The sequence below is a fragment of the Anarrhichthys ocellatus genome, unplaced genomic scaffold (genome assembly GCF_004355925.1).
Source record: "Anarrhichthys ocellatus isolate YVR2014 unplaced genomic scaffold, GSC_Weel_1.0 scaffold96, whole genome shotgun sequence".
Lineage (NCBI taxonomy): Eukaryota > Metazoa > Chordata > Actinopteri > Perciformes > Anarhichadidae > Anarrhichthys > Anarrhichthys ocellatus.
Window position 1 is genome coordinate 1071784 of NW_022280126.1, and position 18840 is coordinate 1090623.

At 40.8% G+C, this 18840-nt stretch overlaps 1 protein-coding gene across 1 annotated transcript in view; it reads right to left on the minus strand.

Annotated features, from left to right (window-relative positions):
- Window positions 1-15474, minus strand: part of LOC116399000 (immunoglobulin superfamily DCC subclass member 3) — a 24272-nt gene extending 8798 nt beyond the window's left edge. The window contains exons 1-6 of the mRNA XM_031875805.1: window positions 15456-15474; window positions 10539-10844; window positions 8510-8654; window positions 7101-7231; window positions 6676-6813; window positions 6383-6541 (exon numbers count right to left, since the gene is read on the minus strand). Coding sequence (XP_031731665.1) covers window positions 6383-6541; window positions 6676-6813; window positions 7101-7231; window positions 8510-8654; window positions 10539-10844; window positions 15456-15474 — 898 coding nt within the window. The remainder of the gene's footprint in view (window positions 1-6382; window positions 6542-6675; window positions 6814-7100; window positions 7232-8509; window positions 8655-10538; window positions 10845-15455) is intronic.
- Between the last annotated feature and the right edge of the window lie 3366 nt (window positions 15475-18840).

The following is an 18840-nucleotide window of genomic DNA, read 5'->3' on the forward strand; positions in this document are numbered from 1 at the left end:
ACACACACACACACACACACACACACACACACACACACACACACACATGCAGCCTGCTGACCCCAGCCAGTCCCCGGCTGTCTAGATGCAGGGATGACTGCTCCTCCTGACACCCAGTTCAAAACTAGAGGCACAATAGACATGCATATACTGGGATATGGACAGCAATCCTTAAGCTCTAAAGCCCCTCCCACTTCAGCCCACGCTCAGCATCTCATTGATCTATTGACCTCAATACTTTCTGTGACCCGCCACCCCCCAAACCATCCATCCATGAGCTGGGTGGGGGGTCAAGATGACCATTTCAATGACACATTCATCACTGCAGTTTTCTTTCTTCTATTGGTCAGAGTATTTTTATCAGAACCAGCTCCCAGTTAATCTGAGCCAGAACGAACCTGTGAAGCAGACAGAATGAAATGATACTGTAGGTGTGTGTGTGGTTGTTGTGTTGTACCATCACAGGAGCAAATGTAGACCTGGTGCGGTAAAGACGTGGTGCTGTCAGTTTTTGGGGTTTCTGAACCAAAAATACATTTCATAAATCGTTTCATATATCAGCCTCGTTTCACGCAGAAACGCACAATGCCTCGAGGTTAACGCTGCTGTTCAGTTTCAGGCCACAACACTACTTGGTCTAGGTTAAAAACAAGTCATGGTTTGATGGGTTTAATCCTAATGTAACAAACATAACAAGGTGACTAGTAGTCAGCATGCACCTGGATGAAGGAGACCTGGATTATAGTGCGTGAGTTTTGTGAGAGTCTGTGAACGGATCTGTTCTGATGCAGCATTGCTCCTGTTTACTTCATCTTTATTCTCTGGTTTCTGATTCTTCCTTCACCGTGGAGTTTTCACAGGTGTGAAGTATTCCTTTAATATACTTTGTGCAGTGATTAAGAATAAATCACATGTCCCCGTGTATGATTTAACAAACAGCTGCCAACAATCACAAATGAAATAGTATTTATGAAGGCTATGGTGTAATCACTGCATTGTAATGCAGTTTGACCATAATGGATTAACTATCTCAAGACAGTTTACACCAGCATATATAATAAAAGATCATGTTTAAGGCATTGTTACTTCATTTGCTCTGTGTGTGTGTGTGTGTGTGTGTGTGTGTGTGTGTGCTCATTATCTCTAAGGGGGGGTAGCTGTCCACCCATTGATCTGTTCATCTGTCCCACCATCATGTTAGAAAGTGTCAGGCATCCTCAGCTGAGCGTTCATCAGTCGATCCATACTCTGTATTGATCGGTGATTCTGTTGACCTTGAGTTTCACCTCACCTCATAACCTCTTTTTATGTTTGTTTGTTTTCTTTTATATTTGGGGGGGGGGGGGCATACTTCAGGCACTGAACATTTACATATATGTGAACCATAAAGCTGTTAAAATGGCAGTACAGGTACAAAATGTATGAGCAGTGGATGTATTTAAATAATAATAAATGAAAGTACTCAGAGGAACATTAGAGGTTCTAAATATGATTGCACTAAGCTGCAAAGAGTATTTTAAAGTGTAATACTGCTTTTTTTAAGGGTCCTTCATGACTTCATAACCATTTCCAAGGACGTTAACTGGAAACAACGATGTAATCCAGTAACAATTGGATACTTTTTAAGCATCATTGTTGGTTTAATCTACAGGAATGAAACAACTTGGAGGATGATCATATGTTTTTTATGTAAAGTCCAAACCAGTCCAGCTGTCTGATCAATATTTCAATTTAAGGTTAAGTGGAGTATAAAGTAACATGAAATAAAAATGCTTAAGTAAAGTACCTGTAGTGTTCATATGTGTTTGTAACACCGACCACATTTGGACAGTTAGCATTCTGCTTTATTTCAGTCCACACCCCTTTACTGCCAGAGTGGACATAAACTACACTACATTGAACTTGTACTTAACTACACCCCCTAAATAAAAGTACCTGCCAGCCTGGCCATACATACCCATTTGAATGGATTTTTCAACACATTTGAGGAAGAAGTTATGTGGCTCAGCGTGATACTTAGGAGTCTTTTAGCTGATGTTCACATTATATGTGAGAAGTGCATTGAGGCCCTCACTGGGATCTGCATGATAAAAGATCTCCAGCTCATCTCGTCTGCAAAACGAGTCAAGAAAAATGAGGAGGGAGGAGGGAGGGAGGGATGGGCGTATTTAACGCACCATTCGCTAAAATGGCTGTCCATCCTTTGTGTCTCCCTCTCCGTGGTGACACCCTGGTTGCCATGACCCCTCTGCCGGGATGCTATTCATCTTCCTGCTCTCCCTAATTTACCCTGAGACCACACCTCCTTTCTCCATCCACCTCCCTATCTGTCCGTCCTGACTCCACCGCCTCCTCCCTCACTCCAACCGTTTTCACACACATACGCCCTTCATCCTCCTGTCAAGGTCAGGGGTCAGAGGTCGCAGGTCATTAATTCCCCTTGGACCCCCCTCCGGCACCTCGCACCCTGCATTGACCGTCTAGCTGGACTTTTTTGTCTCTTTGTATGTTGTCTTCTTTGTCCCTTCATTGTGACCATGACCGTGGACACACACACTCACAGACAGACCTCTGCTAACCTTCACTCGACAAACAGCAGCCAGTCTCACTGGTTCCCACCCAACTTGACTTCAGCTGGACAACAAAAACATCTTCACAGCGTCTCTGTACTGGAGGATTTGACCGTAACAAAAGACAGAACAAACATGTTCTTATTGTTTTATTATGTCTAATTGCAAAAATTGAACACTTTTTTGCAAAAAGATCATGTTTTATAGATTTAAAATGTTCTTTCTATTGGATTATGAGCTCAAATAAGTGTAGATTAGATTTAGAGCCTGTGAAGTGATGTTCAGAAATAATTACAAAGCCTGTGGTTGTAAATCCCCCTTTGAATACTCAATAAAAAAACAACATATAAGTTTATGAATGTAAAGAAAAGATACGGAAAAATGTATAAAATGTGCACAAATCAATGGAATGTTATAACTGTTTTGTATCCATGCATATCTAACTTTAGTGTTGAACAGTTTTCTGCTATGAATGTGTACTCAGATGGTCACAGAAGCTTTTCTTTTTTTCTCAGATTCTATGTGTAAACTCACCATTTCTTTTTTCTACGACTACACTTCTTTTCCTGCACATTTGAAAGCATCATTTCACAAGATCTGAATCCTGTTGAAACTTATCGTAGCCCATAAATGTTAAACACACCTCCAACATATAGGAATAGCTATAAAGTAATGTTTTATCCCATATGTGCCATACAAGACATAGTATGACATGATCTGCAATATGATGTTGTCACATTAAAAATGATATACAATGTACACGATGATTTGAACAGTATTTCCGAAGATGACCGAGTGTTCTAAAATGAATCAGTAGAGATTCATCTCACCTAATTATGACTGGGCATCGTCAAACAGCTTTATTGTAAAAATCTCATTTTGGATGCACCGCTGCAGAATGAGGACATTTCATTTCCTCTTCTGAACCACTGTGTGGGTGGTCATGCTCCCAGATAACCAAAGCCAAAAAGAGAGCAAATTGATCAATAAATGAATGAATATATTAGAGATCTGGCTCTGCTCCCCTCCTCTACATCAGAGGCACTGCCAATCACTGTGAGAGAGTGACAGGGAACGTATTGATCGATCTGCTCAAAGAGTCGGACACAACAAGAACAGAGAGATGGATGGATGAAGGTAAAGCTTAATTATATGAATATAGATTGGTGGTAATTGAGAATACAAGAATTAAATGTGCTTCAGCTCTTTCTTTTGGTTTACATTTCAGATACACTGTTTGAAGTTACAGTATAGAGTATATACTATACTTCTCTCAACAATAGCTTGATTATAGCAGCCGTCTTAAACTGTGCTGAGGTGATCTCAGTGTTGTGTTTACTCTACAGACTGAGGGTCACTCAAGATGAGCAGCAACAAAAGTCTGCTTTAGAGGCACATCAACCACTTTACACATGAAGCTCAATGTACTGGTCATGAGGAGTACTCAGCCGGTTTACCATTCATATTATATATTGTATTCATCTGGAGCAGCTTAACAAAGTCGGAAAAAAAAACCCTTATGATGTCATTAAGGTTATGTTAACTCGGTTTTGGAGACTAATAATTCATAACTAAAGTGTAGGCATAAAGTTTGAGAGGTATTGACATTTAATCGGTAGGGAGGGCATAATAAATATATGCTAATAGTTACATTATGGGAAATGTAGGATGCTTTGGTGCTTGACCCATACTGAAGACTAAAAGTCTGAAAATATTGGCCTCTGCTGCACAGATTGTGACCATTCTATTTTTAATCTGTCTCTCTCTCACAAGTCCCCCAACTTTATTGAAGTGAAATACAGAGTTAGTAACAGTACCACCCAAATGATCTTGTGCATGTCAAATATGTTGTACAGTAGTAAAATAAGTATTTCGATCCTTCACTTAAGTAAGAACAGATATGTTTTCATTTTTGCTTAATTTAGTTTTATGTAAAACATGATGTAAAAATGTATGTATAAACTGGTGAATGTACCCTATAATGTAGTCACTGTCTGTATGCAGTATGCTGTAGAAACCGGATGTGTTTAGGGATGTATATATGCATTTCTGCTAACCAAAGGTCACTCCCATGACTTACAACAAACAGAGAAATCAGAGCCTGGTAATTACAAATTGAACACTTTAACACTCTTCTTGTTTCTGTCTTGTGTGCACTCTAACGCTCTGGGAGCTGCTATTTGAGCTGGCCTCAGGACAGCTAATTAAAACACAGCTATTGACTGTGAGAATTAGAAGTGATATAAGTGTATGGACATCTGCAGGGTGATGGATGAGCCCCGACCCCCTCCTCCCACAAACACACACACAGCTCAACACTGATGTTAGTGCTTAGTTGTCATAAAGGAACTGCGAGGGGTGTGCATGTGGTTGAGGTGGGGATGGTTCTCACACCGGTAGTTTCACCACCATACAGCTGGCCAATGCTCCCAGCCTACACCCCCACTTAACAACCCGGGGCAAAGGTGAGAAAGAAAGGGTGGAGCTTTGCTATTGACCCCTTCCTTCCTCTCCCCTCACCACCACCGACAGTTAATATGGTCAAGTGCACACGCACACCTGGTAAACAAAGGCTGCAACATTGTCAGGTGTTCTGGACAGGATGCATCTATATCAGACTGTCAATTCACAAAACAGTGTGTACAGTATGATAACATGACAATTTTGATATGGTAATGTATAATTCAAACTATTCAAACTAAATTATATTTAATTCATCCTCACTCAGTCCTCCCTTCCCTGAATGCATCATGCCCTGCACTAATGTGTTTTTATTAAGGAACAGTCCAACATTTGAGGTTTCATCAGTTTCATCTCTGTGTATCCAGTAGCCTACATAGACTGTACATAAGGATAGATGGCGTGTCTCCACTTCCTTCCACTGTCCAGAAGCGAACACAGATATCCCCTATACTGGCACAGATATCTGGAAATCTGAAAGTCATTTGGAGCCAGAGTCTGCGCAGTAATGATCATAAACCCGTGCTATCCCATCACGAGCACGGCCTCACCTAGATGCTGTATTACACTGATGTTAGCACCATGGTAGCTGTTTGGCTAGATACACACAACTTAATATCTCCACAAATACATTCATGATCAAATTGAAGAATGTTCTATTACAAAGACTCGTGATTCGTGTTTCGGAAACGTCACCAGCCTAAGAACACACACACAGCGGTCAAACAGTGCTGGCTAACCAAAATGTTGCTAAGCTAGCTCACGACACGGTCAAAGACTTCATGAACAGACATAGTACATAAAAATCTGTATGTGTAAAGATCTTTATCATGGTTGAGAAAAGTTCAGGTTCAAGTTACATCTCCTGTCCATGTTCTATGTAACTGGCCCAACACTGGTGTTAACAAGGTTTACATTCTTTAGTTCCACATATGATGGATGTTTTTAAGGCTAAGTCTGATATAAATGAATCCCAGAATTGTAAATCTACAGACGTTATGCATTTACTTCAATTCAATTCATGCAAAATAAATTGATTTCGTATTTGACCACCAGAAGGATGTTACTGCTGTATGAACAGGGTTTTTGCAACAGCCTTTGAAATTGACAGACAATAAACAGGGAAATTATGACTCATAACCTCAGTATTTTTGAAATGCTGGTTATGGCCTTGTCTGCACTGGACACAGAGAAACGATAACTTCTAACCATCTTCTCACCTGATGTACATATGTACAAAGAAGAGTATTTCCAAATAGTTAGTCAATACAGAATCAATGGTCAGTATGGATGGCCAGTGAGGAGCTCTAGGAGAGTTAACACTTGAGCAGTATGTCTCTGCATGGCCTCACCTTGTACAACGAGTCGTCCGAGTGCAGTACGTCTCATTCTGGTGCCGGGCCGATTGGCAGCACACACATACACACCAGAGTGCTGCAGGGAAACATCTGAGATCATCAGGTTCCCGGTCCCCAGAACCTGGATACCCTCCACTCCAATGGAGCGTCCGTCTGATGAACACACAGACACGGAGACATTCAGAGATGGTTTGTGAAATAAAAATTCAAACATGCTTAAAATTGCACATCATTAATTCTCCTCCAATCAAGTACATTGACAGTCCATTACAAATGTCCAGTGGTACCTAGCCTGCTCCAGGAAACAATGGGCCTTGGGTTTCCTGTGGCGATGCACTCCAAGATGGCCGTCTGATGGATGGTGATGGTCAGATTCTGGGGTCCTGACAAGATGAATGGCTCCTTGTAGGTTCTGGGAGCTCCACCTGAGAGGATGACGGAAAACAAAAAGTGATTCGTTGTAAAAGCCTCCATTTTGGGATAAAAGCAATTTCTGTTTCAGTCGAGGACTGATGTACAGGAACATCTTAAGTTGGCAAAACAATCTGAGATATGGTGACGACAATTACCTCTACAGGTACATCGACACATTCCATATATCCTGTTAATACATGCAGGAATGAATAACGTAGCTCGAGCCAGAGGGAGTAGAATAACTAACCCTTGTTCTTTAACTACATGTATATTATATGCTACATGTGTGTCCACCTACCAGTGATGTTGAGCATGGCCTCGTGGCTGAAGCGAGTGTTGGCGGGGTTGGTGGCGACACAGCGGAAAACCCCTGCATCCACCTGCCTCACGCCTGTCACCTGGAGAATACCCATTGGCAGGAGAGTGTATCTGGACAGGGAGGAGAGGCATGTGTGCAGGTAAAAACATGTTTAAGACATTTGTATATACAGTATATGTCCCATACATGACGCCATGGAAATATGTATCTATATGTATCTATCTTGTAATGAAAAGTAACACCCCAAAGTAGCACACAAGCCTCAGTATTAGACATCTGAGCCACTTGAGGGTGGGAAAGGTTGTGGATGGGTCAAACGGACACTGGACTTTTCACCCTGCTGTTCATGTCCATCCATGTGAAATCAAATCAGCATCAACGTATTTAACAGTAGTTTTATTATGTAACTCACGTACTTTTTTACACAACAAACCTAGTTATTATGCGTAAGAAAAAAACTTCATTTAACCCAGACCAAGCCTAACCAAGTAGTTTTGTTGTATATGTAAACCTAAAAACTAAGTTAACCTCCGTTGGAAGTTTAATTTGAAAAGACACTATGCATGTGATAATTGGAAACTGTTGTTCCTGACACATCCAAAACAGCATAGTTTAAAGCAGAGGACCACTGACTGACAGGCTTGTATTTGACGAGTTGGGAGTGAGAATGTGTTCGTAGGTTGCCAGCTAGAAACTGTACAGCAGTGATTTACAAACAACCTTTAATGTGCAGTTTCTCTAGCAACAAAATTAACAAATTGTAAGTCTTTGGAACATACTGAGCGTACAGCTGCACAGTGGCGATCTGGATTACACTGCAGCAGTGGTTTCAAGTTTTTAGGGATATTGTGATGCTAAAATGCTGCTAACAGTCGGAATGGCAGGACGGCACAATGAATGACACATGAAGACATGTAATGGAGAAATAGAATATATTAAATAAAATAACTTTAAGTCAACCATTTTATGTAATTATTCTAGTAATGCATGAAGTTATGAGATGCAACCGTCTGATAACATTCTATTGCAAACTGAAATAACTGGCTCTGGTGTGAGGGAGCTATGGCACATCCAGTTGTAAATGATGTTGCTGAGGATGACAAAAAGATCAAATCTTTTATCTTTGGACGGCAATTCTGTCTACCGGTACCGCTGCCGGTATTCTCTGCTGGCCTCACCTATTTTTACCCTCCTGCTCTCATTCACTAAAATGATATCTGCCTGATTCCAATGCAGCATAAGCCTTGACTTCCAAAAATGGAAAAAATAGGTGGGGCAGAATCTGATAGTAGTTCGACGGATATAGATATTTGTAGCTGTCACATATCACATGTGTTTGATACATGTTGACAGTTGAGTTTGTACAGTAGTAGTGTGTATGGTGTTACCTGTTGTCGGTGGTGTTGAGTGGTACTCTGTCTCTCTCCCAGGTGATGTTGGCCTCAGGTACTCCGTTGATTTGACACTGGAAGCGAGCTACGCCTCCCTCATCCACGGACATGGACAGAGGGTGGGTGTGGAACTTTGGAAGAGCTGAGGAGCAAGCCACACAAAGATCAGCCTTAATCAGACACTGAATATGGATGTTATTTTGAAACATTGCATGACATGACATGATGATCAGTTTCGCAGTCGAGGCTGCCACTGCTTAGTGTTTTTAGTAGGCTATAATGTCTACTGTGTCTCTGGAGGAGCTTTGTCAAGTCTGAGAAGATAACCCTGATGACATCATAATGATGACCTGTGGTTGAGTGAGTGGATGAGTTTTTGTAGAGGTGGGAGTTTACAGGACAGGGAAGGTCTAACAAAAAGATATTATAGGTTACATTATGGGAAGTATAAGATCCAGTGTTTCAAACTGAAAGCCACTTCTGTCTCCTGGTATTTCCAAGTTTGCTGAAGAGAACGAACATGGAAATGGATTTTCCATCAGCCTTTCATTTACAATCTGCTATTGCTATAACACATTGGGATGGTGTAGCATGCCATGCTGTTTCAGAAAGTATTTTTATTTTTCAGATATTCAAAACTGTAAAATAGTTTACTAATCCATTGAGCAATCTCTGCACACAGATTTTCACATCAATATTTTTCTCTCCTCCATGTGACCTCCAAGTGGCTCAGTACATTAGAGACTTATAGTGCAGAGTTTGGGGTTGGATCAGCATCAGCATCACGTGTAGCCTTTGTTACTGTAAGTCATGACGTATACAAGCACAGTTTTGCCATGTCCTGTATTACCAAAGGCTCAATGTAGCGTAATTCCTGGCTGAGGAAATGACTTTTGATCAAATTCAGTTTAGATTTTCTTCGTACAATCTTCATCATAACAAAACAAAACCCCAGAAAGTTTAAGGTAACAACTTGGAACTTCGTTCCTACAGGATATGATAATATCATACAAAGAAGCTTTTCCTTCTTATAGCTAGCTGTGATATGTGATTTGAAAGATAATTTATCAAAATGCTGCAACAAACATCACTGGATGGGGCCAAAATCAGGTTATGAAAAATAGTAATAATAAAGCTTAGTGATCTTGAAAAGTTGCAGTCTAACCAAAAATGTGCTACTTCATCTTACCAGCCATAACAGCTTGTGTATATAATGAAGTAAACTATTACAACACAAGGGCCACAACTATGAGTACACAGAGGTCACTATGAGTACAGGTCATGTCCTTTGGAATTTACATTCTACAATTAAAAATTAACACATGGTGGGTGTGTTATTGGCAGATTCCGGTATTTCTAGGTTATATTTCATTTGACTATTTATTGGTCAATAATCAATCAAGCAATACACTTTCCCAACAAGAAATTAAGATTTACAGAAAATATAATTGGATAGTTAACTGAATAATTAACAATGTAGAATCCAAATAGTATAACTGTTTGAACAGTTATGGTGTTTGGTGGGGTGTTGGGGGACTCATGATCTCACTATTTCTAAAATCCTGACAACGACCCATACTTACAGTGAACTTGTATGTTATGATATTGATGATGAATGGAAGGAAATTGTATTAATCAAAAAAAACGAAACTAATGATGTTGTTATTCTATTATGATGTCATCTCCTAATTACACAAAGGATCTCATAATTACAATATCACTATCGAGATTATTAGATTGTTTCCATAATTATGAGATGAGAATCTCATACTTATGATTTCCATATCTCATTGAGGTAGCTGTAGGAACTGATAATGTATCGTTGTTGAATGCCAATCACTTCCTCGTTTCCCCTCAAATGTCCTACTCAACTCATTTGCTCATCAGGGAATAAGATAACCAGTGACATTACTTCTTCCCATCCCCTTGTAATAAGTATACTGTTTTAAAGTGCATGTAATTGTATGACATAACAATTATATAGAATGTAACAGTAATGTGCTGTGTTGTACTATCAAACACTTACATGCCAAAAGGACTTTGGCCTTGCAGCTGACCAGCATGCCATAGCGATTTTGGGCTGCGCAGTCGTACTCGCCCATATCCGCGTCACTCCCCTCTCTGCGTTTCTGGAAGCTCTGGATGAACAGCGTGCCATTTGCCAGCACCTGAACCCGCGGGCTGGTGGGTAAAGGCACCCCGTTTTTACGCCACGTGACCATGATCGGCTCTTCACCCTGCACCCGACAATCCAGCATGAGCGGGCGTTCCCTCACCGCAATCACATCACTTGGCTCCAGCAGGAAAGACAGCTCCGAGGCCAAACAGCCACCTGCAAACGGGTGAAAGAGAAGGACAGGTTATCAGACAGAGAAAGGCTGTATGACTATCTGCTTACTTGAAATGATAACTTGTTGTATATCCAGCCTCAGTCTATGGACATGAATAAATGTATGTTTGTTGGTTAGAGTTCTGATCCAAAAGGGACCTGAGGACGGTGTGGTATTAGAAATACTGACCCACTGACTCAAGGCTTGTGGCAATAGCTGGGGTCTACACTTATAAAGTACATTGGCTGTTTGTTGCAAATACATCTGGCTCTGTTGGACACCAAGTCACCGAGTACCCTACCAGAATTGCCGGAAAAACCACACTCAACACCAGAAACCACCTAATTTGATTGATGGTGCATTTGGTTTAGAGGCCTATAACGCTGTAAGTGAAGGCCAGCCACAATGAAGGCTGGAGGCTGGATGCCAGCGAGCCATCCAGCCAGAGAGGGCAACAACAATACCCAGCTGAGGAGGAGAACACTGGCAATGGATGCTGGGGTCAAGTTAGGAGACCCTCCATTGAAGGAAGGGGCCAATTGTGACAATAGTGTTGTGACTATGCTTATTTGTGCCTAACCCACAGTAACCTCTCTAAAAACTCCCATCAGCCACCATGCAGCCAAAGGCACCATCTGCCCCTTCTTATGCATCCCCTCCACCCCTCCCGTCCCCTCCCGTCCTTTCAGATCCATCTCTGAGGTAACTTTCCCATGCCACCAGGGCTCTCTTCCTCACCCTTGTCCCCTCCCCTGCGTGACCTTGGTGACACTCCCAGTCTTCCCCATTTTCTTTCAGTCTTTTTTGGTGTTAATGTCCTCATATGCAAAGAACCTTGAACCCTTGCAGTAGCCCCTTTCCGAAGCTGCAAGGCAGTAACAATGGCAGTCGCACTTGAACCTGCACAATGCCTTATCAATGTCACCGTGGAGTCTTGCATCTGTTCAATCCAGTATACCCTTTCGGTCAACTGAGCTGTGAGCCGCACAACATTTATTGTTGTCCAGCCGCCGTCAAGCATCACATCCCACACACAGCGGTTTGCAGCTGAACTTAAGTTTGGATTGGCTTAAGTCATTTTGTACATTTCTGTTGCAGGTGAAGTTAATTTCCACTCTGTAGGCCAGCTGATGCTGCTCTCTAATGTGTTGAAGATCATTAGCAGTACACTGATTATGTATTTCTATTTCCATTGATTTTTATTTTTACCCTCAAAAACTATTTTTCTCAATTGCCTTCAGTGGTAACTACCAATGCAGATACCACAGGGTTTTGAAATGCAGTATATATAAATATCTCTCTGTGATTATTGCCTCAACATCAATACAATGTCATTTGGTTTGTTGGGCTCACAGCATTGAGATATTTGATATAAATGTCATCAGTAACATGTCTTTCCAGAGACCTGGTTGTTCGACATAACCCACAAAACAGGGACAGCAACTCTGGAATCAGATGTTAAGTCATTTTTCAATGTTGTGAGCACCACAGATAAAAAAAACCGAATCACCTCCATTGCACTGGGGTGGAGGCAGACATTTCAGAGACAGATATTTTAAAAGCTAGACAAATAAAACCCAAAGTGTCTGCATGGACAGAGACCTCCTAAACGGCAGAGAGTGAGAGAAAATATGACCCTTTAACAATTCACTACACCTCACCTTGTCTTACATCTGCACATGCAAATGCAATAAATCAGAGTGAGCATGGATAAAATATCCTCCACAGCAGCTGTAGCCGAACTGCTTTCTGTTGGCCAAACCTGATAAATGGTCTAGACAGAGGTATCATGGTGTTGTATATACAAATACCACAAAGTTCTCCTCTTAGACATTACATTGTTCGGCTGTAATTCTTCTGGATATGAGAAGGTTGATGACTCATGTTGACAAGGTTGTTGATCAAATGAACATACAGCAGAGCTTTTTCCTCTCTTCATGATCTGTGTGATTGGCTTCACTGATGTGTCCCATCAAGAAATGAGCATCTGCCCTCCTTCTGAGGAGAGATGTCCCAGCCAGCAGATGCAGCCAGCTGAGAGTGGATCTGGGGTGATAGAACCCTGCAACCCCCCTGAGCTTCCCATCCCTTTGGCCTGCTAATGAAATTCAGGGCTCCCAAGGGGGACCTGCATCCCATTCTGTGGCCACGGTTATCAAACACATGGTGTTGCAAACTGTGAGGCCTGGTAAGTGAGATTTACATAAACAAGGTTTTGTCATCGGACTCTTTGAGGGTATTGGTTCATAAAACACTAATGCAGATTAACATATTATTGCTGTGCCTGGATTACTCTTGATTATCAACAAGGGTGTAAATGGTTATTTAAAAAATCTATTACTAATAACATGTTCAAATGTAGTCAGTAACCTAATCAAAGTATCACAATATCAAAGTGACATAACTTGATTACTTTTTGTTACTTTTGGATTATCGCAAAAACAAATGTACGGAAAAAGAAAAGTGTTATTTTGTAATAAGTGCAAATGTGCATAGCAGTATATTGTTCTTAGATATTTTTTCTGTCGCTCTAACTGAAAGCAGTTACCATTGTTCGTATTGTCATTTTGTAACGCCGTTCCATGTATCCCGTTATTCCCCGAGCCTAAACATTACAGCGTCTACATAGCCAGCGCACGTTTAAGAACACATGGCAGGATGACTTCTAAAGACTGGTTGCTTAAACAGAAATATTGTTATTTTGTTTAGATATTATCTCAGAAGTGAAAACTAGAGGTGTTAATTCAACTCGTTGATTATTTTTAGGCTTGGGTGAAAAAAATAGGAACGTCGCAGTCCAATACACCCCCACCTCAAAGTACAGCTTCAGAAATGACCATCGAGTCAACAAAAACTAAGTGGGACTATCTTCATAAACATTGAAGGGTGATTATATGGGATTGCATTGGATTGTACAGGTGTATCAAAATAACTGTAACTCAATAACAGTGTTGAGATTACCTCTGAGATATGTGCCTTGACACATTGGCATTGACATGGGATCAATCCCTAGTCTTGCTTTCAGTTTGAAGCCTCAAATCCAGTGAGACTCTGTGCATGAAGATGGATGAAGGATGGTCATAGTGTGTCAGGACTAAAGGACGTTAGACAACAAGCTTTAAGGCAACTCCAGACTGGAGGTTAAATGTACTCCATGACAAAAAGCTGGGCCCACATGAGGTATGATGAAGTGCATAGCATTAGAGATTGGACTATTTTCAATATCAGGCACGGACTATAATGAGATTTTTTAAAGGGAGGGGGTTGGTTGACAACCCCCTCCCTAGCACCCTGTGCTTGTAACCCCAAGCCCCTCAGGGGTCATGAGACAGTCAGAGGTGAGGAGGATGGATGTGTAGATGAGGTTGGGCGGGTGGGTTAGCTTGTGTCCAGCCTGAGCTACTCTCCCAAGCCCTCCACTGCTATTGTTTAGGGGGACTGAGGCCCCTGATTTTCACAGATTTCTGTCTACCCCCCATAAAAAATATACAGAGAAAGAGAGAGGGGTCCTGAGCACCATATACAAATCAGTTTATTTCAAACTTTGGAGGGCTGTATGGGTTTGAGCCAGGAAAAAGGAAACTGAGAAATATTAGGTTAGAATAAGGTTGAAGCTTTAAAACTTAGGGTTAGGGTTGGAGCTTCATATTCTATGGATTTAAGGCAAACATCTGCAGACATCATATTTGAGCAAATGTTTGATAACTGATTTAAATATTAACAAATCAGTTGTAATCCCTTTGTTATGCCCCTGACCTCTTCTTCTATTACATCAGAGGAGGAAGCAGTTTAAACAATAAACGTGTAGTTGAAAGTCTGAGCTGGAAGATGGGGATGGGGCTTCCTCCTTTGTCCTCCTCATGGGAGTAAAGCTCTCCTTGCTTGGAGACGGCGAGTTCTTTCAGCTGTAGGAGGTCTCCAAAGGTCTTTTGTTTAAGTCAACTGATGGTCATTTACTGGGTGTCGTATGTCAGATTCAATGTTTCTGAGTGTATCTGAGGAATAAATGTGTTCATGACTCAAAGTGTGATTTAAACAGATGACAGGTATAGTTTTAGGCTGCTCGTACTGTAAAAAGTAATTTCTCCATTTACCAACTAAATTAAGCTCAGTGTGGTCAAAAAATGTTGGTCTTCCAACATCAGTTTTTTTTAAATATATACATTTGTGGAGATACAATAGTTAAGTACCAAAACAATGCTACTTTAGTTTTTTTGAGAAATATAACCTGCTTTCTAAAAAAACATTTTTTTCACCTTTTCAACAAAAAGCCACGATTGGCAAACTTTTGATTGTAATCAGGAACTATCTATCTGACTAACACAAGAGAGATTTTAAATCTGCCAACTTTCTGAAATTGACAGTATTTTTTTGTTTTAAATCTATGGTTTGGACACATTTCAGTTCAAAGCAGTACCAAAGATAAATTAAGGTTTCGTACCAAGCCCTATTCACACGTCCTCATAGAACTTCATCTTGTAAATATCTAGAATGTAAAACTTACACGATTTCTATCATGTGATATGAAGAGTGACTATTTTTCGATAAGAAAACAAAGGTATTAAGGTCAAATTCCGTGTGGGATCAGACTTGGTGTTTTTAGAGCAACTTACCTCTCCTGACTGATAACATGCTTACCGATGCATAAACTGATATTGGCCTTGGGCCCCTGGGCCAGGACGTCCCATCTGCATTTGGGGATTGATTTTTAATGGTCAGTGCAGATTTAAAAAGCCTGGCCAAAACCATGGTCCCCACCAGCCAGGCAGATCAATAAGCAATAATCTCTAATGTGATGGAGAGGAGGCCTCTTTGTTTGACCTGCAGTTTGAATCAGTGAGGTGTCAACTCACAGAGCAACTCTTTTTAGTTAAATCTCATTAAAAGCAAAAGCCTGGCGGGACACCTGACAAAACACAAGCTGAAGGACTCCCACAGACTCATCACTGTGCAGGAGAGCTGCTACTGCAAGATTATGGGAAGCACTATTGCTCTATTGAAACTGTGATCTAATGGGACACTAATAGTAGCATCAGAAGAGAAATATAAGGTATAGGGTCTTATATGAATTATATGGGAGCACAGATTTAATTTTTTTTATATCAAAATAAATTATAGCTTTACTATGGAAGGTTTACACAGTTATAAAGTCAAGAACCCTAACCAGCAGTTTAACCATGCTACCACTACTGGTGCATCAGAAGCTGCCCAGTCAGCTACTCTGTGGCACAGGACATAGAGCTGGCATAAGAATTTCAAGGTCCACCCATGGGTGTAAACATAAAGCATTGAAGATTTCACACATTAATGAAAAAAAACATTAATAAAAGAAATGTAATGGACTAATACAAGTTGCATTGCATTAAAGTTCTCAAAGCAGTGTGTGCCTTATATAGTCAGGTCAAAATTGGATGAAGGCCTAGAGGAGGTCCAACCAGCCTCATAACTGCATCTTTACATGGCTCAAATCCTGTTAGCATTAGCCTAAACTCTCCACGGATTGAGATGTTCGCCTCTTTTCTGTCACACGCCGGCCACCACAGGCCCTTTGTGTACTTGCTGTGAATTAAACCAAGGGGTGTTTTGCAGGCCTCCTCCATCGTGTTCACTGTGTGTGTGAGTCTGAGTGAGGAGCCCTGACAGGGGAGGGTTGTCGGGAACATGGTCATGGGCAGCTGGAGGGGGATTACCTTCCACACACATATTTTTAATAAGGTCTCAATCTGAGCACAGTGTTATGGAGATGAGGGTGTGAAGGTCAGCTCACTGAAGACTGAGGACTTGAGGGGGCCTATTGTGTCTGTGCACCCCCCACACAGACTGCTCTGCTGACCGGGACGACCCAGAGTCATACCCCCTCCCAAAGGTCAGAGGTCACCAACTCTAACCCCTTACTGTGGTCTGAGCTAAGGACACCGTCTGCACTGCTCCCCTTCTCATGCAAAGCTGCTCGGTTTTTCTTAAATAAAACATTTTTTCCCATCTACAACCTCCTGGGTTATTTTACATGTTTGTTATGTAATAATTGTGCCTTCAAAAAATGTAGAATACCTGGCCGTCAGGCATTCCATTCTTACTGAAATGCTCTTTAAATGTTTGAAATGTATGTCTGTATTCATATGAAATATGAATAACTGGGTACAGAAATGAATTCTGCATACAGAAAAAGTCTTTTCTGCATCACTTCACAAAATGAAACCCTGTGGCAAACAATTAGATCAAGTTGAACAGTCTAGATCTACTTACAAGCTTTTTCTGGAACTTTCAGCTGCACTTCAGACTTCCTCAGTGAAGTTTGCTCAGTTGAAATCTCAAGAAAAAGGTAGTGAGTGGATCTTGACTTTTTATTCAGTCATTTATAAAACTATTATTTCCAAGTTCAAGAATGAACTTTCTTGTTTAGTCAAACGGTGTTTTGATGGCCTTCAATTTCAACCGTTTACTGTTCATTCAAGATTGATCATGAAATGTTTTGACCAGTATATATCCATATTTGTAGGAGTTATTTAGAGGATACCTCACCCCCCCAAATGTATTTCCATTCAATAGGCCACACTGTTTTACTGGTGGGAAAGTGACACAATGGTCAGTTAATTTGTATATTGTCATATACATATTGGCAAAAGCTTCCAGTCATGTGAACAGAGTGGAACTGTTCATTCAGTCCTTAATAATAATACCTGAATTAGTAGATGAGGACAGAGCACAAGCTTGTTTCTCCAATTTACAGCAATTTCAGAAACATCAATTACAGGGGCGATATAACAATGCTGTTGTTAAACTTACTGATTCAATGAGAAACAATAGGATTTTCAAAAAGGAAACTTTTATGAGGATGATTATGGATTTCATTAATACCTTAGGCGCAAAAGATTTGAATTCCAGTTCACTGAAAGTCAAAGTCAAAGCAGCAGCAGAACAGATGGAAGAGCAGCAGCATCCTCTCTCTGGACTTGGCAAAGTTCCCCCTAGTTCTGATCCTGAACTCTATGTCAAATGTAGAAGCTAGACTGTACTTACTCAAACAGAAAGTTGCCATGCAGGTGAGAAAGAGTCTTGCTTTCATTTTTGGTTTTCTTCACTCCAACCTTGATGTCAAAGCTTCTTCCCCTTAGAACCCCTTAAAAAATCAAACAAATAAGAAAAGTAATCCAAATGGAAAGGTGTCTGTATCCTCGTACTGCGTATCTTCTTTGGTGATAAAGCTACAATTGTTATTGTTTTTCATGAAAGCATTGCTATTCTTTAGGTTCCCAGGTCCAGCGTTTGGGCCACGGAAGGCTGCTGGTCATGTTCAAAGCTACTCTGAGAATAGACAGGACCACACTTCAGCTTGGACAGAGCTCATTAGTTATTCAGCCTCGTTGTTGTCAGTGAATGGACACTGATACAGCAGCTTTCACCGGCGCTCCAGGTCGGTCTGCTATGAACCAATCACAGCCCCGCGGTGACGGCTCAGTCTGGGAGGCATGATTGATATTCATTTAAACAGAGCGCTGCTGGCCATCCCGCCCTGCCCCCTGCCCGATGGGCCTGATGGGCCTGATGTGTCCAGAGCTGGACACAAGGCTCCCAGCCAGGCAAAGGAGTGAATCTGAGTCAATGCTCCTTTTATTGCAAAACATTTCCAGTGTAGTTTTTGACACATTTTCTATTGTTTTAGCTCAACTACAAATATAAAACAACCACTATCAGGATAAAATGCTTCAGTTTTCAGAGTTTCAGATTTAAAGTAAAAATTCAATAAAAATGACCTATTAACCCTTTCAGAACAAATCCTGAGTCATATTGTGCACCTATTTAATAATATATATTTTTACAAAAAAATAAAAGTCTCTGTATGTTAATATTAATATTAGTGCTGGGCAACGATTACAATTTTTAATCGCGATTAATCGCATGATTTTTTGCGATTAATCGCATTGTTATGCGCAAAATTCAACAATGAATTAAAAAGTAGTGTATTTTGCACTTTTATTTTAAAAGTACTGCTATATG